This window comes from Staurois parvus, unplaced genomic scaffold (genome assembly GCF_062004578.1).
Source record: "Staurois parvus isolate SC_StPar_1 unplaced genomic scaffold, SC_StPar_1.0 ptg000389l, whole genome shotgun sequence".
NCBI lineage: Eukaryota > Metazoa > Chordata > Amphibia > Anura > Ranidae > Staurois > Staurois parvus.
This window is the reverse complement of record NW_028318185.1, coordinates 822,344-848,328: the sequence shown is the minus strand read 5'-3', so window position 1 is coordinate 848,328 and position 25,985 is coordinate 822,344. Positions and strand designations below refer to the sequence as shown.

Genomic DNA, 25,985 nt, shown 5'->3' with positions numbered 1-25,985 from the left:
TCCTCTTAATAATTGCTTTCTTTTTTATTTCTTTTCTTTTTTTTTCTTTTCTTTTTCCTTCTTTCTTTTCTTTTTCTTTTCATTTCTTTCTTAATTGCGTTCTTTTTCTCCACATGTCTCTTATCCTTCCTTCCTACTCCCTCCCCTCTTTCTTTCTTTTTCCCTTTTTTTTCTTTTTCGGAAAGGGTCTTATTTGCAAAATGTTTGCAAAGCTATTTGTCCTGCTCTCTTTTCTTTTTCTTTTCATTTCTTTCTTAATTGCTTTATTTTTTCTAAACATGTCTCTCATCCTTCCTTCCTGCACCCTCGCCTCTTTCTTTTTTTTCCTTTTTTTTTTTTCTTTTCTTTGCTTTCCCTTTCACTTTCTTTCCTAATTGCTTTCTTTTACTCCATACATCTCTCATCCTTCCTTCCTACTCCCTCTCCTTTTTCTTTTCCTTTTCTTTTCACTTTCTTTTCTTCCACACATCTCTCTTCACTTTTCTTTTCATTTCCTCCACACGTCTGTTCATTTTTCTTTTCTTTTCCTCTACACATCTCCCATCTGTCCTTCCTACTCCCTCACCTCTTTATTTTACTTTTCTTTTCCATTTTTTTCTTCATTGCTTTCTTTTTCTCCACACATCTGTCATCCTTCCTTCCTACTGTCTCGCCTCTTTCTTTTCTCTTCATTGCTTTTCTTTTCTTTCATATTTGCTTTCTTTTCCTCTACTCATCTCTCATTATTATTATTATTATTATTATACAGTATTTATAAAGCGCCAATAGTTCGCTCAGTGCTGTACATTACAAAGGGGGACAGAACATGTGACAGAACAATACCAATACAATGTGATACACGAGGGGTTCGAGGGCCCTGCTCTTTCGAGCTTACAATCTAGGAGGGAGGGGATGGTGGCACAGGAGGAGATAGCTGTGGGGGATGGAGTGGTAGGAAGAGTGGAGGAGGTCGGCAAGTTAGCAGGGGGTGGGGTAGGCTTCCCTGAAGAGATGGGTTTTCAGGGTGTGCCTAAAGGAGAGGAGAGTAGGTGATAATCTGATGGGTTGGGGCAGGGAGTTCCAGAGGATGGGTGACATCCTGTAGAAGTCCTGGAGGCGGGCATGGGAGGAGGAGACCAGGGAACTAGAGAGAAGGAGGTCTTGTGAGGAGCGGAGTGTGCGTGCTGGGCGGTACTTGGATATTAGGTCAGAGATGTAGTTCAGGGCAGTATGGTGGACAGCTTTGTACGTCAGCGTTAGGATTTTGAATTTGATCCGTTGCGCAATCGGAAGCCAGTGGAGGGATTGGCAGAGGGGGGTGGTGGAGACGGAGCGGTTGGAAAGGTGAATGAGTCTGGCAGCCGTATTCAGGATGGACTGAAGCGGGGATAGCCAGGGGCGAGGCAGGCCAGTGAGGAGGGAGTTGCAGTAGTCGAGTCGTGATATGATGAGGGAGTGGATGAGCTGTTTAGTGGTTTCTGGGGTTAGGAACGTGCGGATTTTGGCGATGTTGCGGGGGTGGAGTCTGCACGAGTTTGTTAAAGATTGGACTTGGGGCTGGAAGGATAGGTTGGAGTCCAGAATGACACCCAGTACTCTGGCCTGCAGGGCGAGTTTGATGGTAGCGTTGTTGGATGTGACGGAGAAATCAATGGGGGGTGGTGTCCGGGCTGGGGGGAAGACAAGAAACTCGGTTTTGGAGAGGTTCAATTTAAGGAAGTGGAGCGACATCCAGTCTGATATGTCACTCAGTAGGTGTGTGATTTGGGCTGAGACCAAGGGGGTGAGGTGGGGGGGTTGAGAGATAGATTTGTGTGTCGTCGGCATAGAGGTGGTAGTTGAAGCCGTGAGAGTGTATGAGTTGGCCAAGGGAGGAGGTATAGATGGAGAAGAGAAGGGGCCCAAGGACAGAGCCTTGAGGGACCCCAACAGAGAGGGGGAGTGAGGGGGAGGTGGTAGCATTATAGGTAACGCTGAAGGAGCGTTGTGACAGGTAGGATGAGAGCCAGGAGAGAGCAGAATCTCTGAGGCCGAGGGAGTGTAGTTTTTTGAGGAGGAGGGGGTGGTGGACTGTGTCGAAGGCCGCAGAGAGGTCAAGGAGTAGGAGCACTGAATAGTGTCCATTAGCTTTGGCAGTTAGCAGGTCGTTGGAGAGTTTGAGTAAGGCAGTTTCGGTGGAGTGTAGGGGACGGAAGCCGGACTGTAGGGGATCGAGGAGGTTGTTGTCGTTGAGGTGAGAGCATAGGCGGGTGTAGACTAGGCGCTCGAGGAGTTTAGATGTAAATGGGAGCAGGGAGATGGGTCTGAGGTTGTTCGGGTCATTGGGGTCCAGGGAGGGCTTTTTAAGTATGGGGGTGATGTGTGCATGTTTCAGAGGGGAGGGGAAAGTGCCTGAGGAGAGGGAGAGATTGAAGATGTGGGTGAGGGAGAGTAGGATGGAGGAGGAGGAAGGTCGTAGGAGTTGTGAGGGGATAGGGTCGAGGGGGCAGGTGGTGAGGCGGGCATCAGAGAGGATCTTGGAGACTTCCTCGATGGTAGTAAGGTCAAAGGTGTGGAGTGTGGGGGGAGCTTCAGTATGAGGAATGTAGGGTGGGGTGGAAGAGGAGGTCAGAGCAGTGGTGGGGCTGTGGGAGAGGGGTGATGAGGGGGTAGCTGAGTGAGGGTAAAGGGGGTTGGAGAGAGTTTGAGCAGCGACGAAGTCCCTGCAGGTTATGTCGAGGGGGAGGGGGGATAAGGGGGTAGCTGTGTGAGAGGGGACGGTTTGAGAGGGCGTGTGAGTTGCGGCAATGTCCTTGCGAATTGTGTCAATCTTGTTTTTGAAGTGATTGGCAATCTCAAGGGCAGTGAGTGAGGTGCTGGGTGGAGGTGGGGTTGGAGAGAGTAGAGAGTTGAAGGCAGAGAAGAGTCGGCGAGGATTGGAGGAGAGGGCCTTGATGAGGGTCAAGAAGTAGGCCTGTTTGGCAGCATGGAGGGAGGAGGTGTAGGTGTGGAAGGCAGATTTGTAGCGGGTGAAGGCTTGTTGGGATTTGGTTTTGCGCCGTAGTCGCTCCAGCGCACGACTTTGTCGTTTGAGGGTTTTGGTGTGATCAGTCTGCCAGGTCTGATGTTGCGTGTGGTTAAAGGCGCTAGTGAGTCAAGGGCTGTTGAGAGCGCATTGTTGTAGGCGGTCAAAGCCAAGTCAGGGCAGGACAGGGGGAGGATGCGGTCGTGGAGTTGATCAGCTGCAGAGTGGAGGGAGGCAGGGTTAAGGTTGCGGAGGTTACGGCTGGTAGTAGTGTGACATTTGGAGGGGTAGGCGTTGGAGGACGAGGAGATAGAGAAGGTGATCAGGTTGTGGTCAGAGAGAGGGAAGGGGGTGTTAGTGAGGTTGTGGGGAGCGCAGCAGTTGGAGAAGACAAGGTCCAGGATATTTCCGTCGGAGTGGGTGGTGGATTGTATGCACTGTGCAAGTGCAAAAGAGGAGGTTAGGTGGAGGAGACGGGCTGTGTCTGGGTTGTCGAGGTTGACAGGGATGTTGAAATCCCCAAGGATGATGGTGGGTAGCTCAGAGGAGAGGAAGAAGGGTAGCCAGGAGGAAAAGTCATCCAGGAAGCGGGGTATGGATCCAGGCGGCCGGTATATCACAGGAATCTTCAGGGGGGTTGGGGAGAATAGTCGGACGCAGTGGGCCTCGAAGGAGGAGAAGGATAGGGAGGGGGGGTTTGGGAGGACTCGGAAGGTGCTCTGCGGTGACAGGAGCAGACCAACCCCACCACCTTTACGACCGTTAGGCCTGGGTGAGTGGGTCCAGGTGAGACCTCCGTAGGAGAGTGCAGCAGGGGAGGTAGAGTCAGTGAGCTTGCTAACAACCGAATTGACCTGTCTAACAGTATGCGTTTATAACAGGGGTTTAGTTAGCACACATTTGCAAATACATACGTAAGCCACAGAGCCACGACACGGCACCCTGATCATCTGTGGTCCTAACTCTAAAATTTATGAGTCCCCATAGTAGAGGCACATGCATTTAATGGATAGATCAAGGGCAGGTGGACCTGAGGGAGCCACCCCTCTTAAAGGCAAAGGAGTGCACTGGACCCCAGCATGTAGCACAATGGCAACCAGGGTCCTAGTGCACCCACGTACCAAAAAACCAAACATGCATAAAAGTGGCCACCCGCCCAAGTCTATAACTGGCTTATGAAGCAAGGACACATAAACAGGCATCACTATGTGATGCCTGTTTATGTGTCCTTGCTTCATAAGCCAGTTATAGACTTGGGCGGGTGGCCACTTTTATGCACGAGGTAGAGTCAGTGGGCTGGATCCAGGTTTCCACGATCGCTAGGAGGTTGAGGGAGCGGGAAACAAAGAGGTCGTGGATGGCGGTAAGCTTGTTGCACACCGATCGGGCGTTCAGGAGTGCACATGAAAACGGGGGGGAGATTTTAGGGAGCAGGGGGACAGATACTAAGTTGTGGGGGTTGCAGTAGGACATGGAGGTGGGAGGGTGTTGAGCGGGTGAGGGAGGTGGAGGGCTAGGATTCGGGGAGATGTCCCCCGCGGCTAGGAGGAGGAGAAGGGAGAGAAAGGTGGCATGGGAGCGGGATGTGCAGGAGCGTGAGAAACTCCTAGTGGAGGTGTTGGGATCAGTGGGAGAGTGGAGTAATAGGAGGAGGTGGTGGGTGCCATAGAGGGGCGAAGGAAGCAGTGAGGACACAATATACAATTGTTTGGGAGGGGCAGAGGGATATAGTGAATGGATTTTGGGAACGGAGGAGAGGAAAATGAGAAGGAGGAGTGGAAGAGGCATTTTGGGGAGGTGAAGAGAGCAATAGTAGGGAGATGATAGCAGTGAGGGGGAGATGTACAGGTTGTGGGGTGGAGCAGAGGGGTAAAGAAATGAGATTTGGGAACAGAGGATAGTGATATGAAGAGGAGAAGAGGGGCGTATTATATAAAGGTACACAGAGTGGGTCTCAGGCATGTAAGAGGTTTCCCAGGGTGTTTGCTTGCAGTCTTCCAGCATGCAGTAGAGCTTCTTGCTGTTGTGTCTTCCTGCTGCTTGAGTTCTCCTGCTTTAGGTCAACTGCTGTGTTTAACTGCTTCTTCTATGCACTCCTTCTAAGCCGCACTCTGTGTTTAACTGCTTCTTCTATGCACTCCTTCTAAGCCGCACTCTGTGTTTAACTGCTTCTTCTATGCACTCCTTCTAAGCCGCACTCAATCTGAAGCAGCACCCCCATCAGAGACTGTGCCCCCCATCAGAGATCTCCCCCATGAGCTGATCTAAATTTATAGGGAGATGCTCAAATAAGCATTCAACTCCACCCCAATTAGAAGCTGATAAGGATCACATGAATAGTGGGGGATGATTCTCCGGAAACAGACAACAATCGTAAAACGGGTGCAGCTAGAGGTGAGCACTGGTCAACATACACAAATATAAATACACCATTTGTTCTGAATATAGCAGGAGTCAATGCGTTTTGGAGTTAAGAGTGGAGGTAGGAGAAAGGTGCATTTACCTGTAAAAGTAGAGAAGGCATAATTAGATTGCTGTCTCTCATCTTTCCTTCCTTCCTTCCTTCCCTTCCTTCCCATTCCCTTCCTTCCTTCCTACTCTATCACCTCTTTTCTTTTCTTTTACCCTCTTTCTTTTTTTTTCTATTCATTTCTTTCTTAATTGCTTTCTTTCTTTTTTCTTTTCTTTCCTAATTGCTTTGTATTACTCCACACATCTCTCATCCTTCCTTGCTACTCCCTTACCTCTTTCCTTTCCTTTTCTTTCCTTTCCTATCCTTTCCTTTTCTTTTCCTTTTTCATGTTTTCCTTAATTCCTTTTTTTTCTCCACACATCTCTGCTCACTTTTCTTTAGTTTCTTTCTTTTTTCTTTTATTTCCTAATTGTTTTCTTTTTCTCCACACATCTCTCATCCTTCCTTCCTACTCCCTGGTCTCTTTCTTTTGTTTTGTTTTGTTTTCTTTTTTTTTGTTTTCCTTTTCATTTCTTTCACAATTGCTTTCTTTTTCTCCACACATCTCTCATTCTTCCTTCCTACTCCCTTGCCTCTTTTTTTTCTTTTCTTTTTTTCCTTTCATTTTCTTTTCTTAATTGCTTTCTTTCTTTTTTCTTTTCTTTCCTAATTGCTTTCTGTCACTCCACATATCTCTCATCCTTCCTTCCTTCTCCCTCTCCTCTTTCTTTTCCTTTTCCTTTCTTTTTTTTCACTTTCTTTTCCTCCACACATCTCTCCTCAGTTTTCTTTTCTTTTCCTCCACAACTCCCAACTCATTTTTCTTTTCTTTTCCTCCACACATCTCCCATCTGTCCTTCCTACTCCTTCACCTCTTTCTTTTCCTTTTCTTTTCTTTTTTTTTTCTCCACACATCTGTCCTCATTTTTCTTTTCCTCCACACATCTTCCATCCTTCCTTCCTACTCCCTCACATCACTCACTTCTTTTCTTTCTTTTTTCTTTTCTTTCTCAATTACTCTCTTTTTCTCCACACATCTCCCGCCCTGTCTTGTCTTTCCCTCCACACCTCTCTACCCTATCTCTTATCCTTCCTGACCCCCACCTTCCTCCCCTTACCTTGAAAAACCAGATCAAGGAGCAAAATGCAAAATCTGCTAACCCTCAGCAAGCAATCCATATTCACTTCACTGCAGCTACACCAGTACCAGATGGATTCCTACTGGTTGCAATACATACTACACTTAGAACCTGACTCCTGGCGATATTTCATTGTTTTTTGTATTGGCTTTCTAGACTTTTTTTCCTATAATCTCTTGTTTTGCCTGTTTGTGGATATAAGTGAATATAAAGAGGATTTCTGGGTTTATTTAATCCCACGTTAATGCTCTCTTGAAATCAATGGGCTGCCCTATGCGTGGCATGGAAAATACAAGGAAAAAAATGATGGATAAGTGTAGAAAGCTTTATGCTGATAGCTGGAGTGAACTGCTTCATGTCAATGACAGATGGCCCTCTGATTGTATATATGTACAACATAATTTATGTAATATATTTATATGTTACTTTGTACATTACCTTAGATCAGTTTGGTTGGCAGTTAGAAGGTCATGCCAACAGTAAGAAAGTAACATTTTCAGAGTACAAAAGTACAATATTTTTCCTAGGAATGTACGTACTGTATAGAGTAACTGCTATTTTAAGGTGTATATTGGCCCTAGCAATGAACTTCTATTATTTTCTCCATTTAGGCATATAAACAAATTGCCCTCCAGAGGATTTATGCCCCCCCCCCTTCCTGACCAGGCCATTTTTTGCCTTCTGGCGCTGCGTTACTTTAACTGACAATTGTGCGGTCATGCAACGCTGCACCTTGTTTCCCCACAAATAGAGCTTTCTTTTGGTGGTATTTGATTGCCTCTGTATTTTTTATTTTTTGCGCTATAAACAAAAAAGTGACAATTTTGAGAAGCAACAATATTTTTGACTTTTTGCTATTAAACATATCCAGTAAAAAAAATTTTAAAAATCAAATTTTGTCATAAAATTAGGCGAAAATGTATTCTGCTACATGTCTTTGCTAAAAAAAAAAATCCCAATACGTGTAAATTAATTGATTTACGTGAAAGTTATAGCATCTACAAATGGCGGTATATATACTGGGATTTTTAAATTTTTTTATACTAGTAATGGCGGCGATCAGCGACTTATAGCGAGACAATGGGACTGCAGCGGGCAATGTGACACTGGGGGGGGTTGACTAACTGCCACTGACATCCCCAGTGGCACCAATACAGTGATCAGTGCTAATAAAAAGCACTGACACTGTACTGATGGTATTGGGCAGGAAGGGGTTAACATCTGGGGTGATCAAAGGGTTAACTGTGTGCTGTGTGTGTTTTACTGTGTAAGCATACTGCTTTGTATGGCTGTGCTATGCAGAACAATACAAGGCAGTGTGCAGGAGCTGACAGAGGAGAGATCTATATTGTTTACATACAGATCTCTCCCCTGTCAGTGATACTCGGTGATGCCAGGACCCGGTGATCAACAGCTGAAGCCGCCCTACCTGGAAATGCAAATCACATAGATATACATGATTTTGTGCAGGCCTGCCGCCCTGTAGCAGTAGTTTTGCTAGGGTGGCAGGCAAGCTGTTAAATATACTATTGAAACTGTTTTGTTATATCTGTTCAATAAGACTCCAGTTGCCCTGGGTGCGATTCGACATGCGATTTGCATGCCATGCAACTTGCAAATCGCATGCCAAGTCGCACCATATTTTCCGCAATTACAGCGATCATATTGGTCAGAGCCGCACCGATTTCTAAAGTAGTACATGCACTACTTATGGTGCAATTTGCATAGACATCCATGTCAGATGTCTTGCAAATCGCACCTGAAATCTGCATGTCATCCGACATTGAAACCGTGTGACTTCACTGTAAGTCGCACGATTTCAAAGTCGGGCTTGATGTTACCGGGGTGTAAATGCAAATAAAATAGCTGTTGATCCTGCCAGAAATCCAGTGAGCTAGTAACTTCCTATGTTTTTTGTTTTGTGCCGCAGTACAATCTCAAGCAGTGTTATTAGCCCTACCCAGTTCTCCCCTGTGATCTACAGATCACATTCCCTTATCTTGGGGATTTGGGCGATGCTCTGTAGTCCTGCCCTATGGTGACAATGCTGCGCCTCCATAAATACAGTACAGCGAGTAGGTGTCGACACCCTAGGACAGGAAGTATGTTACTGGCAGGATTTTACCAGGTGAAGAGCTGGGAAAAAAAATGAATGCAGACTAGTGCGCTGCAACTGCGTGTCCTAAGGACTCATTTATATGTATTTTTACATTTTATTGTAGCACCCTCCTAGTTGGGTTCTGCCTGCCTTTAGGAAGCTATGAGAGCCTTCCAGAACATGGGCAGGGACTAGACAAAGGAACAGCATGAATATGGATATAGGCCTAGCCAATTGCAGGGGAAGGCAGTCCCATTGCATGCCGGGAGTGGTATTTATATACTGAGAACACATGGGCTCAGTGTCTTTCCTGAGAGTGGATTGCACCAGCCAGGCTGGAGGCAGCCTGCCTCACCTGGCGCTGCCATGTGAGCTCAGGTGGGTCCACCCGAGGGCCTGAAGTTAGAGAGAGTGACCCTGGTTCTTCAGTAAGCTGACTGAGGCGAACTGTCCGCTAAAGCTCTGTCTGGTATCACTGGAGGGTTTTGCTTGGAAGATTGGAAGGAGGCAACCATTCTGTCCTTGAGCCTTGTGAGTACTGACTTTGAGGAATTTGGGGACTCTGTGTGCTGGCTACCTCCCCTGGTGTTTGATAGTCAGCATGGCTCTGGAAAAAGGGAACCCTGGCTAGTGTTCTGAAAAGCTTGTCCAAGTGTTGCTACTGCAAAGGACTTTGCTCAGCTACATTACCTTTTGACTGTTGCAGTCTTTCGTAACTGGCTTGTACCTGAGGAGCTCAGCCCTGTAACTACTACTACTGTAAAAAAGGGACTTTGCTCTCTACTAAACTACCGTATTTTTCGCTCCATAAGACGCACCTGACCATAAGACGTACCTAGGTTTTAGAGGAGAAAAACAAGAAAAAAAATATTCTGAACCAATGGACTGCAGACACAGTACAGGGGATGACCAGAGACTGGGGACACAGTACAGGAGATGACCAGAGACTGCGGACATAGTACAGGGAATGACCAGAGACTGCGGACATAGTACAGGAGATGACCAGAGACTGCAGACATAGTACAGGAGATGACCAGAGACTGTGGACACAGTACAGGAGATGACCAGAGACTGCGGACAGTACAGGAGATGACCAGAGACTGCGGACACAGTACAGGAGATGACCAGAGAGTGCGGACATAGTACAAGAGATGACCAGAGACTGCGGACATAGTACAGGAGATGACCAGAGACTGCGGACATAGTACAGGAGATGACCAGAGACTGCGGACATAGTACAGGAGATGACCAGAGACTACGGACATAGTACAGGGAATGACCAGAGACTGCGGACATAGTACAGGAGATGACCAGAGACTGCGGACATAGTACAGGAGATGACCAAAGACTGCGGACACAGTACAGGAGATGACCAAAGACTGCGGACACAGTACAGGAGATGACCAAAGACTGCGGACACAGTACAGGAGATGACCAGAGACTGCAGACAGTGCAGGGGATGACCAGAGACTGTGGACACAGTACAGGAGATGACCAGAGACTGCGGACACAGTACAGGAGATGACCAGAGACTGCAGACATAGTACAGGAGATGACCAGAGACTGTGGACACAGTGCAGGGGATGACCAGACTGCGGACACAGTACAGGGAATGACCAGAGACTGTGGACATAGTACAGATGACCAGAGACTGCAGACAGTAAAGGAGATTACCAGAGACTGCGGACCTTTGGGGAGGGAGGGGGAACGAGTACCTGAATTTGACAGGTACCCGCTCCCACTTCTGCGGAGTTGTCCTTCCTTGTTCCCGCGGCGGCTTCTGTGACAGCCGGGTGCCCACTGCGCATTGTGAATGGGCCGGAGCCTTCTGGGACCTGTCATGTGTCCCAGAAGACACCAGACCATTTGAAAAGCGCAGGGCTTCTCGTGCATGCGCAGTGGGCACCCGGCTGTCACAGAAGCCAGCCGCGGGAAGACTGCAGCGCTGGAGCGAGGAACAGGTAAGGCCCTGCAGGAGAGAAGAGCTGAGCGGCCAGCCCGATATTCTGACATGGTGGCGGCAGAAATACTGGACCGGCCGCTTTATATTCGCTCCATAAGACGCACTGACATTTTCCCCCCTTTTTTGGGGGGAAAAAAGTGCGTCTTATTGAGCGAAAAATACGGTACTTGTTGTAGTAAATGGAAGTCTGCTATATACTTCAGCTAAGACTTCAAAAGTGCTCAACTAAGAGATCAGCCAGATGTCCTCAGTGTGAATAGCTCTAATTTTGGAGTGTCCTACTACAATTCCCCATCCCTATCTTCAGTTCTACAATAAAACTCCAAAAACAAACATCCCCTAGACTGGTCTTTGGAGGCAACGAGCGGAAGTGTATGTGTATTTAGCTGAAAGAATGCACTGTGCCTGGCTGCGGTGCGAAGTAAGGGGAAACCAGGACATCATACAAGTGGCCAGGGGCGTATTTACCACAAGGCAAACAAGGCATATGCCTAGGGTGGCATTGTTCAGGGGGACAGCACTGCCCCCTGGAAGAATGAACACACGCCGCATGGGGACCAGGTGGGATCCAAGAGAGCCTGCTGGCTGCTTGACGGTGTATGCAGAGTCCGACTCTTAATCCCAGGGATGTCTGGAGCTGTGAATGTGAGTGTCTGTGAGCTTATCTCTCTTGCCATGGACAGGAGGGGGGTGGTGGCGGGTGTATGGGGGAGGCGGTGGTACTGGAAGGCTCTCTTGGCTGGGGGGAGGTTGGGTTGGTTGGTGTCTGGCTCTCTCCTTTGGGGGGGTGGGTTGCTGGCTGGTGTTATGCTCTCTCTGCGGTTGGGGGGGTGTTGGTCAGTGTCAAGCTCTCTCCTTTGGGGGGGTTATTGGTCAGCGTTATGCTCTCTCCACAGTGGGGGGATGGTTTAGTCGGTGTCAGGCTCTTTCCACAGGAAAGGTTGGGGCTGCCAATTTTTGTGTTGCCTAGGGCAGCAAAAAACCTAGATACACCATTGCAAGTGGCCCTCATGAGGGTAGCGATACATCACCGTAGACGCCCATTAATGTGCATGTCACGTTGAGATCTCTTATTTGCATTGTGTTGAATGATACTTTCCAGATACCTCCTCTGTGTTACTTTGTTCATTTATGGATTCTTGTACAATTATCTTGCCTAGAAAAGTTTTTAAATGCATCTCGAACGTGCTGTAAATGCCAGAGGGGTGTTTGTGATGCATTTGCAGCACGTTTAGATTGACATGAATGGAGGTGTATGGGGAGCGGAAAAGCCAGCCAAACGCTACATGTCGGATAAATATTGGCACAAACACAGCCATATGAACATCGTTGTCCACTGCAATGCACATAACTGACACAGAGCATTGATAGCCATTCAAAAGGCTTTAAAAACACTGATGAAATGCCTGCTTTTGACACTAGTGACAGAATCACGCAGCAATTGCGGAAAAATTGTACATTTTAAAAAACACACCAAGCTTGTGACCCAAAAAGGAGCAGGAGCTTCTTTTGGATGACAAACACACACATGTAATAATTTCCATTTTGGATTAATAAATGATTCTGATTCTGATTGATAGGGCAGCCCATTGAATGGGCTTTCCCCAATGCGCAACACATGGAGATGCGTGAAAATCATGTAACAAGAGTTGAAAACAGGAACACTTGTTTCCCTCTTAAAGTTTATTAGACTTACACACAGAACAAATGATATGAGCTGAAATAATCTCATGTACTGCATACAGTCATGGCCAAAAATATTGGCCCTTCCATGTGCTGTTTGCTGCATAGGCCAGTTACAAATTGGGGTGGTTACCATTTGTTTGTACTATTGATGAATTGGTTTGGGGATGGACTACATACCTTTGCTGCCATTGTTCTATAGCTGGATGTCCAATGCATCCCCATACCTATAAGGCGGGGTTGGCTCCCTCCAGGCATACCTGCCCTCAATCCATCCATTATTATCTACAGTCATGGCCAAAAATATTGGCACTCCTGCATTTCTTTCAGATAACGCACAACTTCACCCAGAAAATGCAATTGCAAATGTTTCGGCATTCTCATGTTTATTTCTTTTGTTTGTATTGGTATGACACAATAAAGTGGAGAAACAAAAGCCAAATCTGACACATTCCACCCAAACTCCAAAAATAGACTGGACAAAATGATTGGCACCTTCTCAAAACTGAAATAAATAATTGCATTCCAAGTTTGTGATGCTCCTGTAATTTGTAATTAAACTCACCTGTATCAGTTACCAGGTGCTGACAATATAGAGATCACACCGGCAACCAGTTAAAATGGTGAAAAATTGACTCAACCTTTCTGTTGTGTGTCTCTGTGTGCCATATGGAGCATGGAGAAGAGAAAGAGCAGCAAAGAATTGTTTGAGGATTTGAGAACAAAAATTGTGGAAAAGCATGGACAATCTCAAGGTTACAAGTCCATCTCCAGAGATCTTAATGTTCCTGTGTTCACTGTGTGCAACATTGTCAAGATGTTTACAACCCATGGCACTATAGCTAATTTCCTTGGATGTGGACAAAAGAGAAAAATTGATCAAAGATTGCAACAAAGGATTGTTCGAATGGTGGATGAAGAACCTCGATCAACTTCCAGGCAAATTCAAGCTGACCTTCAGGCACAGGGTACACCTGTACAGCTCGCACTATACGTCGCCATCTGAATGAAAAGGGACGTTATGATAGGAGCTCCAGGAGGACCCCACAGTTGACACAGAAACATAAAAAAGCCAGATTGGAGTTTGCCAAAAATTACCTGAGGAAGCCAAAATCCTTTTGGAAGAATGTGCTGTGGACAGACAAAACAAAATGACAGTTTTTTTTGTAAAGCCCATTGGTCTACTGTTTTCACAAAAAGAAATGAGGCCTTTAAAAAAGAATCCAGTCCCTACAGTCATACATGGGAGAGGTTCACTGATGTTTTGGGTTGCTTTGCTGCTTCAGGCACTGGATTTCTTGACCGTATGCATAGCATTATGAAATCTGAAGACTACCAAAGAATTCTGGGGTGCAATGTAGGGCCCAGTGCCAGAAAGTTGGGTCTCCATCAGAGGTCATGGGTCTTACAGCAGGACAATGACCCAGAGCACACGTCAAAAAGCCCCCAGAAATGGTTTCAGACAAAGCGCTGGGGAGTACAGAACTGGCCAGCAATGAGTCCAGATCTCAATCCCATAGAGTTCCTGGGGAGACATCTAAAAACAGCAGTTGGGAAAAGGAACCCTTCCAATCTGAGAGACCTGGAGCAGTTGGTGAAAGAAGTGGCCGACCAAAATTCTAGTAGAAAGGTGTAAGAAACTCACTGATTTACAGGAAGCCATTGATTTTGGTTATTTTGTTTCCAAGGGGTGTGCTATCAAATATTAAACTGAAGGTGCCAATAATTTTGTCCAGTCCATTTCTGTGTGGAATGTGTCAGATTTGGCTTTTTGTTTCTCCACTTTTTGATGTCATACTAATACAAACAAAAGCAATAAACATGAGAATGCCTAAACATTTGTAATTGTGGGTGAAGTGGTGCATTATCTGACGGAAATGCAGTGGGGGGCAATATTTTTGGCCATGACTGTATATCTTTAAGCGTTAAAATGGTTATTGATCCTCTCGTGTATTTCTTTCTAATTTCATGCTAAGTGATCTATATTTTTATTTCCGAAGGGAGAAAAGCAAATGTGTACAGACATTAGCTGTATTATTATTTCCAGATAACTTATTATACTAACAATCAGATTGGCAGCAATAAAGAATAATTACCCAGCAATTCACATTGCGTTATTGAGTGGCACCGACTGAAATCCAAACCGACTATTGACGATGTCATATTATGCAATGAACAAAAAATACGACTTTAATTTCACGTTTTATGTATTTCAGTATTCACAGATGAGGGATGAAGTGTTTAAATCCAACCTGGTCTGTGCGTTCATGGTTCTCATCTTTATCACGGCGATCCAAAGCTTACTTCCATCTTCAAGGTAAATGCAGTCTTTGATATAAGTTGGAATTGTTCTGTTTCAATGCAATCCTGCGTATATATTTGGATGGGCCCTAACACGTTGCGGTGAACCACTGTGCGCTGAGAGCGCGCTCCCAGAATGCTGACAGAGCTGTCACTGCTAACAGTCAGAGGCTGCTGGGACTTGATCATGTGACTTCCGTGAGCCAATCACAGTGGTCACATGATCGGAAACTCTGCCTTCTGGATCCTTCTAATGGCCAGCAGGAGGCATCAGCAATGGTTTACAATGATATTAAACCCTCAGGTTTGTACCTGTTTATCTGCTGCACTGTCTCGTTTACATTCATTCAAAGTGAAAAATATACACAGGGTCTCTCAGCTCTAAAAAGCAGGGGGTAGAGAGCTTAAGTTACATCAGTGAGCAGAGCTCTGAGAGCTGATTGGAGGGAAGGGACACCCCACCCAATTAACCACTTGCTGTCCACCTGCTGTTTATAAACGGCAGGACGGTGGCACTCCAGGGGTGGGTTGCCCTTCATAAACGGCACCCGCCATTTCTAGCTGTGCGCGCAGCACCGCGATCCGGTGTCTTCCGGACACAGTGAAACACCGATCGTCGGACGGGACCTCTGTACGAGGTCCCGATCATGTGATCACTGATTGGCCAATCAGTGATCACATGCAAAGTAGTAAGAAAGATGTCACTTGTGACATCATTGCTTACTACGTATGAAATCTGTGAATGATCACAGAGGTCACATGGTACAAGGCTATTCACAACAGCCTTGTACCATGTGACAAGCTGTGACCAATCAGAGCTCACTCAGTAGTTCTCAATGGCTGCAAGAATACAGACAAAGAGAACGAGAAATGATTGCTTTTACATCCTATATGGGTGTACAAGCAATCACTGTAAAAAAAAAATAAAAATCTTCATCACCCCCCACACGTAGTACAGTGTCACCATGGTGACACTGTATTGCAAGGGTGACCGTATGTAAAAAAAAAAAATAATAATTTAAAAAAATTATAATTTTTGGTTATAAGCTAATTTGGCTTATTTTTTTTTTTTTTACTAAAAAGATAACGGAATACATTTTGGCCAAGATTTATGATGAAATACTATTTATTTGCAAAATTTTATAAGAAAAACTTTTTTCAAAATTTTAGGACATTTCATTTACATAGCAAAAAAAATAAAAATCCCAGTGGTGAATAAATACCACCAAAATAAAGCTTTATCTGTCTCAAAAAAATGGTAAAAAATTCATATGGGTACAGCGTTGCATGACCGCGCAATTGTCATTCAAAGTGTGATAGCGCTGAAAGCTGAAAATTGGCCTGGACTGGAAGGGGGTAAAAGTGTCCGGACTGGAAGTGGCTAATGAATATACTGCGTCTTTATATTTTAGTCATTGCCTGTATTCCAGTTTATGTTGGTGCCATGATCACTGCCTCACATTTCCAGTTTCAGGGAGGCTCCTTTCTCTTGCAGCATCCTATATAGCCACCCTTGCATGCAGGGATTAGAGTTGTGTCTCCCTACTCTGTGTGCACCAATAGAAACACACAGCCCTATAGCCTAGGCTGGCAAGGCACTTCCCTCCTCTTTCTCCCCCCTCCCTTCTAAAAATTGGCTGGAGTCTGCACTGTCCCCTCTTAACTCTTTCCTGTGAAGACCAAGGTTCAAGGAAGCAACACTGAGAGAACAGGAGCCAGCAGTATTGAAAGTTGCAAACTGCAAGTGCTGGGGGTAAGTATTTTAAGAAATAGTTTGCTGATGAATGCGTATACTGTTGTGCTCAATGTGTTCTGATAAAACTGCCGAGGGTTAACCACTTCCAGTCCGGACACTTTCACCCCCTTCCTGTCCAGGCCAATTTTCAGCTTTCAGCGCAATCACACTTTGAATGACAATTGCGCGGTCATGCAACACTGTACCCATATGCATTTTTTAGCATTTTTTGAGTTAGATAAAGCTTTATTTTGGTGGTATTTATTCACCGCTGGGATTTTTATTTTTTTGCTATGTAAATGAAAAAGTCCAAAAATTTTGAAAAAAAGTGTTTTTCTTATAAAATTTTGCAAATAAATAGTATTTCATCATAAATCTTGGCCAAAATTTATTCCGTTATCTTTTTAGTAAAAAAAAAAATAACCCAAATTAGTTCATAACCAAAAATTATGAATTTAAAAAAAAAAAATTTACATTTTTTTAATTTATTTATATTATTGTTTATGGTTTTTTTTTTTTTTTTTTTTACATACTGTCACCCTAGCAGTACAGTGTGGGGGGTGATGAAGATTTTTTTTTTTTTTTTTTTTTTACACTGATTGCTTTTACACCCATAAAAGCTGTAAAAGGCTGTAAAAGCAATCATTTATCCTTCTCTCTAGCTGCATTCTTGCAGCCATTGAGAACTACTGTGTGAGCTGTGATTGGTCACAGCTTGTCACATGGTACAAGGCTGTTGTGAATAGCCTTATACCATGTGACCTCTGTGATCATTCACAGATTTCACACGTAGTAAGCAATAATGTCAGAAGTGACATCTTGCTTACTACTCTGCATGTGATCACTGATTGGCCAACGAGTGATCACATGATCGGGAGCTCGCACAGAGGATCTGTCCGATGATCGGTGTTCCATTGTGTCCGGAGGACACAACGGGCACCGGATTGCGGTGCTGCGTGCTCCCAGCTAGAAAATGCGGGTGCCGTTTATGAACGGAAACCCGCCCCTGGAGTGCCACCGCCCTGCCGTTTATAAACAGCAGGCGGACGGCAAGTGGTTAATACTGTTTGAGACCACATTCACATATCATGTAGCAGGAGCAAGCACTCCCATTCGCAATTTTTGTTGCATGATTTTCATGAGTGTCCATATGTCGCACGTAGGGCAGCCCATTCACTTTAGTGGGCTGCCCTACAGGTCTTTGTTGCCCAAAAGAAGCTCCTGCTCCTTTGTGTGCAGGGGCGGACTGACCACTTGAAAACTCGGGCACTGCCCGAGGGCCTGGGGTCAGTAGGGGGCCCCATGAGATGCCCCTGGTACCTTTTTCATAGGCTTTTTTGAGTTTGGGCAAGGACTCAGGGGCCCCATGATCCCCTATTGGTGACATGTCCTAGGGTGACATCTGGGAACATAACTATGGAATGTATTCCTGGACAGATAACATCGGGTTGCATTTTAAATTAATCTCTTTTTTTTTTTTCCTTGAAAGTGTTAAGGCTGAAGATACTCACAGATAGAAGAGGGGTTGGGAAGTCGTGCAGGGCTGCTGTTAGAAACCACGAGGCCCCATACAGCTAACCTGACTGGCCCTACCTCCCAAAAAAAACAGTTTACTATGCTTCAGCTATGAATGAACACAGTGAGTGATATGTACAAATAACTTATTGTGTTCATCCAGGAAAGGAAGGGGCTGGTAAATGTGACATATTTACCAGAACCTTCCCCTACTCTCTATCCCGAAGGATCCTATTGTATGCTGGGGAAGAGGAGGGAAGCTGGCAGCAATGTGGAGGTGGGGGCACAAAGGAAGGCCTGGGCAGCGGGGTGGATGTATAGTGCACAGAGAGGGTGGTGGGTGCAGCGGGGGCAATTACTGGAACCAGTCCCCTGTATGGCTCTCTCTGCAGCAGCTGAAAGCCAGTGGGAGGAAGAGGAGAAGAAGCCGGCTTCCAGCTGCTGCAGAGAGAGCCATACAGGGGGTTGGTTTCAGTAATTCCCCCCCCACACACACACCGTGTCGATCACACCTCCACCCACATCTAATTCACCCAGCCACCTGGGCCCCCTGCTGGTCTGGGCCCCGTACAGAAGGACTGGTGGTACCCTCTTATCCATGGCTTTGCACTGCCATTGTGTAGATCAGCAGCCTGGGGTTCATAGTTGGGCCTCATTCACATTGGGCATTTGCCCCCAGCTCTTCTAAACACCTTTCTTCGGGCAGGGAAACAGCAGCGTAAAAACACGAGCCCAAAGTCGCATTTTTAAGCGTGTTCAGACACATCAAGTGCTTTGGCTTTCATTGGGCAAAATATTCATTTATCCTGGCTAGTGAAAGGAATGAGCGCTCAAGCACTAAATGTGCCTAGCGTTTAGGTGCGTTTACAAGCGTTTTGGCGCATTGGGCATTTACTCTGTCCAAACTCTTCCCTCCTGAACATGCAAGTCATTTTTTTTTTTGGCCTCTAAACTCTCATGCTTCTAAGGCCTTGTTCACACCTGAGCGATGCTTCTGCACTGCGGTTTTCGCCTGTTTTTTGGAGAGTCCCCATTCATTTTGAAAGGGCCTCCCACCCCTCCAAAAATGAACCAAAAAAGCTCATGTACCAAATGTTGGCACGGAGCTACTGTAGGAGAGTTTGGAATTGCGCACACTAGGTGTCAAAAACGCTGCTTGTAAGGGAGCTGCTCTCTTTTCTGCCTCTAAATGCCCCTCCATGCTAGTCTATGTGTCCATGTATACAGGGGTCTAGGCCCCCTTTAACATTGGACCGTATGGTAATTGCGTGTTTCTGGCCGAATCCCAGTATCACGGAGAAACACTTGACACACTTTTATTTCTTAGTGGCGCCCCAAATGCGATTGCGTTGTGATTGTCATGGCAATATAACAACTTATTCTGACACCTCTAGATATAATGGGCATTTAACCTATGCACTGCGGGGGGGAGGGGCGGAGCCCACCGCCTTGAGCTTTAGCCTCTATGCACACTTGACGTGTTGATAACGCTGGTAACATTAGCTGTGTAAAATCACATTAAAAACATGAGTTTTTCAGCTTTTTACAAAAAAGAAAAAGAAAGCGCCAATCAATAATATCAATACTATAAAGCAGCAAACCTCTAACCCAAATTTGGTGTAAAATAAAAAATCGGAATGCGCTAAACTTATATCAAAAAATCCATATACTGTGCAAAAAAATCCACACACCATAAATTCAACATATGTAAAATTCCCCAGTGAAACAATCCATAAATTATTATTAGTGCCAAAAGTCCAACTCCCCAAAGAAATTTCTTCTTAAACGTATTGTAACACCGTGCTCAATCCACCACCAGATGAATGGAATAAACTCACCAGAGCTCAATGCTGATCAAATTATAAATCAGCTCAAGCGTGTTTGCTCTGGGAGCGATGAGAGAATCTTAATCATGAAGCAACACTCTGTGGTTTGAAATCATCCAGATACCAGGAGCAATACTCTGCAGCCACTCTGAAATATGGCCAGGACCCTTTATAGACCGATCATCCTCCAAGTATATGGCAATACCACTCAGAAATAAAGGAAAGGCATGATGGTGCAGTAAGTAAAAACTGTTTGTATTTATTTAAAATCTCATATTACTCACAAGTCAAGTGTCCACCTGACACTGGTATAAAAATGACAGGATAAGAGGAATGGACGAGCCCCGCTCACCGCGGACACCTTGCCGACAGCCACAGGGAACGTCCCGATGTCATCCAATAGGCTCCGCCCTACGCGTTTCGTCACTCTGACGTCCTCACGGAGCGGCATGGATACAGACGTCGATTCAATCTCATATATACCACTCGCACTCTGCATCGCGGTACTCCTTAGCCAATAGCAGCGGCGCTATAGCGACACACCGCCGCTCAATTGGTAAGGATACAAACACATAGGCAAATCTATGAAAGCATACAATATCACAGCTTATTCATATATTTTAACATACAAGCCACGTATTAAAAAGAGTGAACTAAATTCTAAATCAAAACATTCACTTAAAAGGGCCCTATCACATAATAGCAAGCCCTATAAAGGGGAACTCCATATCGCAACATTCAAAAAAGTGAGTTTCATTACTAACCAGTACATTCATTTTCAAAGATCTTATCACATAGTAACAAGCTTTATAAAAGGGAACTCCACCAACAATCCCTAACCCCAAAGAGATATATATATCCACATATATTTTATATTTCACTTCCTTCTTTTTGAGACCATGTACATATGGAAACTCAATATCAAGGAGCATCCATTCAAAAAATGATGAACTCAATTATTAATTACCCATTCACTTAAAGGGACCTTATCCCATAATACTAAGTTCTTTAAAGGGGAACTCCACTCCCAATCCCTAACCTTCAAAAAATGATGAACTCAATTCAAAAAAATTTTTAATGGATGCTCCTTGATATTGAGTTTCCATATGTACATGGTCTCAAAAAGAAGGAAGTGAAATATAAAATATATGTGGATATATATATCTCTTTGGGGTTAGGGATTGTTGGTGGAGTTCCCTTTTATAAAGCTTGTTACTATGTGATAAGATCTTTGAAAATGAATGTACTGGTTAGTAATGAAACTCACTTTTTTGAATGTTGCGATATGGAGTTCCCCTTTATAGGGCTTGCTATTATGTGATAGGGCCCTTTTAAGTGAATGTTTTGATTTAGAATTTAGTTCACTCTTTTTAATACGTGGCTTGTATGTTAAAATATATGAATAAGCTGTGATATTGTATGCTTTCATAGATTTGCCTATGTGTTTGTATCCTTACCAATTGAGTGGGGGGGGGTGTCACTATAGCGCCGCTGCTATTGGCTAAGGAGTACCGCGATGCAGAGTGCAAGTGGTATATATGAGATTGAATCGACGTCTGTATCCATGCCGCTCCGTGAGGACGTCAGAGTGACGAAACGCGTAGGGCGGAGCCTATTGGATGACGTCGGGACGTTCCCTGTGGCTGTCGGCAAGGTGTCCGCGGTGAGCGGGGCTCGTCCATTCCTCTTATCCTGTCATTTTTATACCAGTGTCAGGTGGACACTTGACTTGTGAGTAATATGAGATTTTAAATAAATAAATACAGTTTTTACTTACTGCACCATCATGCCTTTCCTTTATTTCTGAGTGGTATTGCCATATACTTGGAGGATGATCGGTCTATAAAGGGTCCTGGCCATATTTCAGAGTGGCTGCAGAGTATTGCTCCTGGTATCTGGATGATTTCAAACCACAGAGTATTGCTTCATGATTTGGATTCTCTCATCGCTCCCAGAGCAAACACGCTTGAGCTGATTTATAATTTGATCAGCATTGAGCTCTGGTGAGTTTATTCCATTCATCTGGTGGTGGATTGAGCACGGTGTTACAATACGTTTAAGAAGAAATTTCTTTGGGGAGTTGGACTTTTTGCACTAATAATAATTTATGGATTGTTTCACTGGGGAATTTTACATATGTTGAATTTATGGTGTGTGGATTTTTTTGCACAGTATATGGATTTTTTGATATAATTTTAGCGCATTCCGATATTTTATTTTTTATTTTTCAGCTTTTTATAGCGTTTTTGCATTAGCGTTCAGCAGTTTTGGTGCGTTTAGGGAGGGTTTTCTCACGTTTTTCCACATTTGCATTTTGTAAATTTTTTTAGCATTTTTTTTAGCTTTTTTCGGGGTAAAAAAAATTCTAAAAACGCCGCTTTGCAGCGTTTTACTGTGTTTTGCCGCTTTTTTCAGTGTTACAGCATTCTGACACCTCTAGATATAATGAGCATTTTACCCATGCACTGCAGGGGGGAGGGGAGGGGCGGAGCCCACAGCTTTGAGCATTAACCTCCACGCACACTTGATGTGTTGATAATGCTGGTAACGTTAGCTGTGTAAAGTCATGTTACAAACGTGAGTTTTTCAGCTTTTTATAGCGATTTTGCACTAGCGTTTAGCAGTGTTTTGGCGCGTTTAGCAGCATTTTCCCACGTTTTTCCACTATTCGTTTTTTTGGGTCAAAAAAGTCCAAAAACGCCACTTTGCAGCGTTTTACTGTGTTTTGTCTCATTTTTCAGTGTTAGAGCATTCTGACACCTCTAGATATAATGAGCATTTAACCCATGCACTGCGGAGGGGCGGAGCCCACAGCCTTGAACTTTAGCCTCCACGCACACTTGACGTTTGATAACGCTGGTAACGTTAGCTGTGTAAAGTCACGTTAAAAACATGAGTTTTTCAGCTTTTTATAGCATTTTTGCATTAGCGTTCAGCAGTGTTTTGGCGCGCTTAGCGGCCTTTTCCCTTGTTTGCGTTTTTTAGCATTTTTTAGCTTTTTTGGGGGGTCAATTGACTCCTGTCTAAATTGTCCCTAGTATGTGTATGTATACTTAGATTGTACACCCCTTGAGGGTTAGGGACTGATGTGAATGTACAATATATATGTAAAGCGCTGCGTAAATTGACGGCTCTATATAGGTACCTGAAATAAATAAATATAATGAGCATTTAACCCATGCACTGCGGGGGGGCGGAGCCCACAGCCTTGAGCTTTAGCCTCCATGCACACTTGACGTTTGATAATGCTGGTAACGTTAGCTGTGTAAAGTCACATTAAAAACGTGAGTTTTTCAGCTATTTATAGCGTTTTTGCATTAGCGTTTAGCAGTGTTTTGGCGCGTTTAGCAGCGTTTTCCCACGTTTTTCCACATTTACCTTTTTTGCGTCAAAAAAGTCCAAAAAAAAACTTTGCAGCGTTTTAACCACGTTTTGCCATGTTTTTCAGCGTTAGAGCATTCTGACACCTCTAGATATAATGAGCATTTAACCCATGCACTGCGGGGGGGGGGGGGGGCGGAGCCCACAGCTTTGAGCTTTAGCCTCCATGCACACTTGACGTGTTGATAACGCTGGTAACGTTGGCTGTGTAAAGTCACATTAAAAACCTGAGTTTTTCAGCTTTTTATAGCATTTTTGCATTAGCGTCGTTCAGCAGTGTTTTGGCGCATTTAGCTGCGTTTTCCCACGTTTGCGGTTTTCAGCATTTTTTAGCTTTTTTGGGGGTCAAAAAAAGTCCAAAAACGCCGCTTTGCAGCGTTTTACCATGTTTTGCCACGTTTTTCAGCATTGGCACATTCTGACACCTCTAGATATAATGTGTGCAGCACAGTGGCTAAGTGGTTAGCACTTCCGCCTGGCAGTACTTGGGTCGTTGGTTCAATCCCAACCACGGCACCACCTGCCTGGAGTTTACATGTTCTCCCTGTGCCTGTGTGAGTTTCCTCCAGGTACTCCAGCTTCCTCCCACATTCCAAAGACATGCTGGTAGGTTAATTGGCTCCTGTCTAAATTGGCCCTAGTATGTGTATGTATGAATGTGAGTTAGGGACCTTAGATTGTACGCCCCTTGAGGGTTTGGGACTGATGTGAATGTACAATATATATGTAAAGCGCTGCGTAAATTGACGTTTGATAACGCTGGTAATGTTAGCTGTGTAAAGTCACATTACAAACATGTGAGTTTTATAGCGTTTTTGCATTAGCGTTCAGCAGTGTTTTGGCACGTTTAGCAGCGTTTTCCCACATTTGCGATTTTTAGCATTTTTTAGCTTATTTGGGGGTCAAAAAAGTCCAAAAACACCAATTATTGTTGATAACGCTTCTAATGTTAGCTGTGTAAAGTTACGTTAATAACCTGAGTTTTTCAGCTTTTTACAGCGCTTTTGCATCAGCGTTCAGCAGTGTTTTGTCGCATTTAGCGGAGTTTTCCCACGTTTGCATTTTTTAGCATTTTTTAGCTAAATGCTAAAAAATGGGGTCAAAAAAAGTCCAAAAACGCCGCTTTGCAGCGTTTTACTGTGTTTTGCAGCGTTAGAGCATTTTTGCAGCTACAAAAATCCTCTAGAAACCCACTAGTCCTGAGGTTTTTTTTACAGCCAAAAAATGCTCCTGCCAAAACCGTTGATGACAGTCTATGTGTGTATGGACACATAGGAGAACATGCTGGGGGGTTTACTGGCTGTAGAAAAAACATCAAAAACGCAAAAAGAACTGCGAAAAGCACTGCAAAATGGACAAAAAAAGCAAACTGCATAGGTGTGAATGGAGCCGAAAGCAGAAGAGGGATTGAAACAGAATACAAAACATACAGAAGATAAAAGAGACTCATTATGTACAGTTGCAAGAAAAAGTATGTGAACCCCTTGGGATTACGTGGAGTTTTGCATGAATTGGGCATAAAATGTGCTCTGAACGTCATCTAAGTCACAACAATAGAAGAACACAGTCTGCTGAACATAATACTACACAAACATTAGATGTTGCCATGGTTTAATTGCACATAACATGTAAACATTCACAGTGCAGGGAGGAAAAAGTATGTGAGGCCCTAGCTTAATGACTTCTCCCAGAGCTAATTGGAGCCAGGAGTGAGCCAACCTTGACTCCAATCAGTGTGATGATATTGGATGTGTTGCTGACAGCTGTCCTGATCTTAAAAAACACACACCTGTTTTGGGTTTACTGGTTTCAAGAAGCACTGTCTGATGTGAACCGTGCCTCGCAGAAAATAGCTCTCAGAAGACCTACGATCAAGAATTGTTGACTTGCATGAAGCTGGAAAGGGTTACAAAAGTATCTCCAAAAGCCTTGATGTTCATGTGTCCACGGTAAGACAGACTGTCTAAAAATGGAGAAAGTTTAGCACTGTTGCTACTCTCCCTAGGTGTGGTCGTCCTGTAAAAATGACTGCAAGAGCACAGAGCAGAATGCTGCATGAGGTAAAGAAGAATTCCAGAGTGTCAGCTAAAGACCTACAGAAATCTCTGGCACATGCTAACATTTTTGTTGACACATCTACAATAAGGAAAACATTAAACAAGAATGGAGTACATGGGAGGACACCACGGAGGAAGCCATTGCTGTCCAACAAGAATATTGCAGCACGTTTGAAGTTTGCAAAAGAGCACCTGGATGTTCCACAGCACTACTGGCAAAATATACTGTGGACAGATGAAACCAAGATTGAGTTGTTTGGGAAGAACACACAACACTATGTGTGGAGAAAAAAAGGCACAGCACACCAACATCAAAACCTCATCCCCACTGTGAAACATGGCGGAGGGAGCATCATGGTTTGGGGCTGCTTTGCTGCCTCAGGGCCTGGACGGATTGTTGTCATTGATGGGAAAATGAATTCCAGAGTTTATCAAGACATTTTGCAGGAAAACGTACGACCATCTGTCCGCCAACTGAAGCTCCGCAGAGGATGGGTGATGCAACAGGACAATGACCCAAAGCATACAAGTAATTCAACAAAACAATGGCTGCAACGGCACAGAATACGCCTTCTGGAGTGGCCCAGTCAGAGTCCTGACCTCAACCTGATTGAAATGCTGTGGCATGACCTTAAGAGAGCGATTCACACCAGACATCCCAAGAATATTGCTACACTGAAACAGTTTTGTGAAGAGGAGTGGTCCAAAATTACTCCAGATCATTGTGCAGGTCTGATCTGCAACTACGGGAAACGTTTAATTGAGGTTATTGCTGCCAGGAGGGTCAACCAGTTATTAAGTCCAAAGGTTCACAGACTTTTTCCTCCCTGCACTGTGAATGTTTACATGTTA

The 25,985-nt window shown here is 44.6% G+C and overlaps 1 protein-coding gene across 2 annotated transcripts in view; it reads left to right on the top strand.

Annotated features, from left to right (window-relative positions):
- The window catches only part of ADCY8 (adenylate cyclase 8), a 422,640-nt gene that overhangs the window by 275,093 nt on the left and 121,562 nt on the right, over nucleotides 1–25,985 (top strand). For both annotated transcript variants that reach the window (XM_089685929.1, XM_089685930.1), the window contains one exon: nucleotides 14,535–14,635. In XM_089685929.1, coding sequence (XP_089542055.1) covers nucleotides 14,535–14,635 — 101 coding nt within the window. The remainder of the gene's footprint in view (nucleotides 1–14,534; nucleotides 14,636–25,985) is intronic.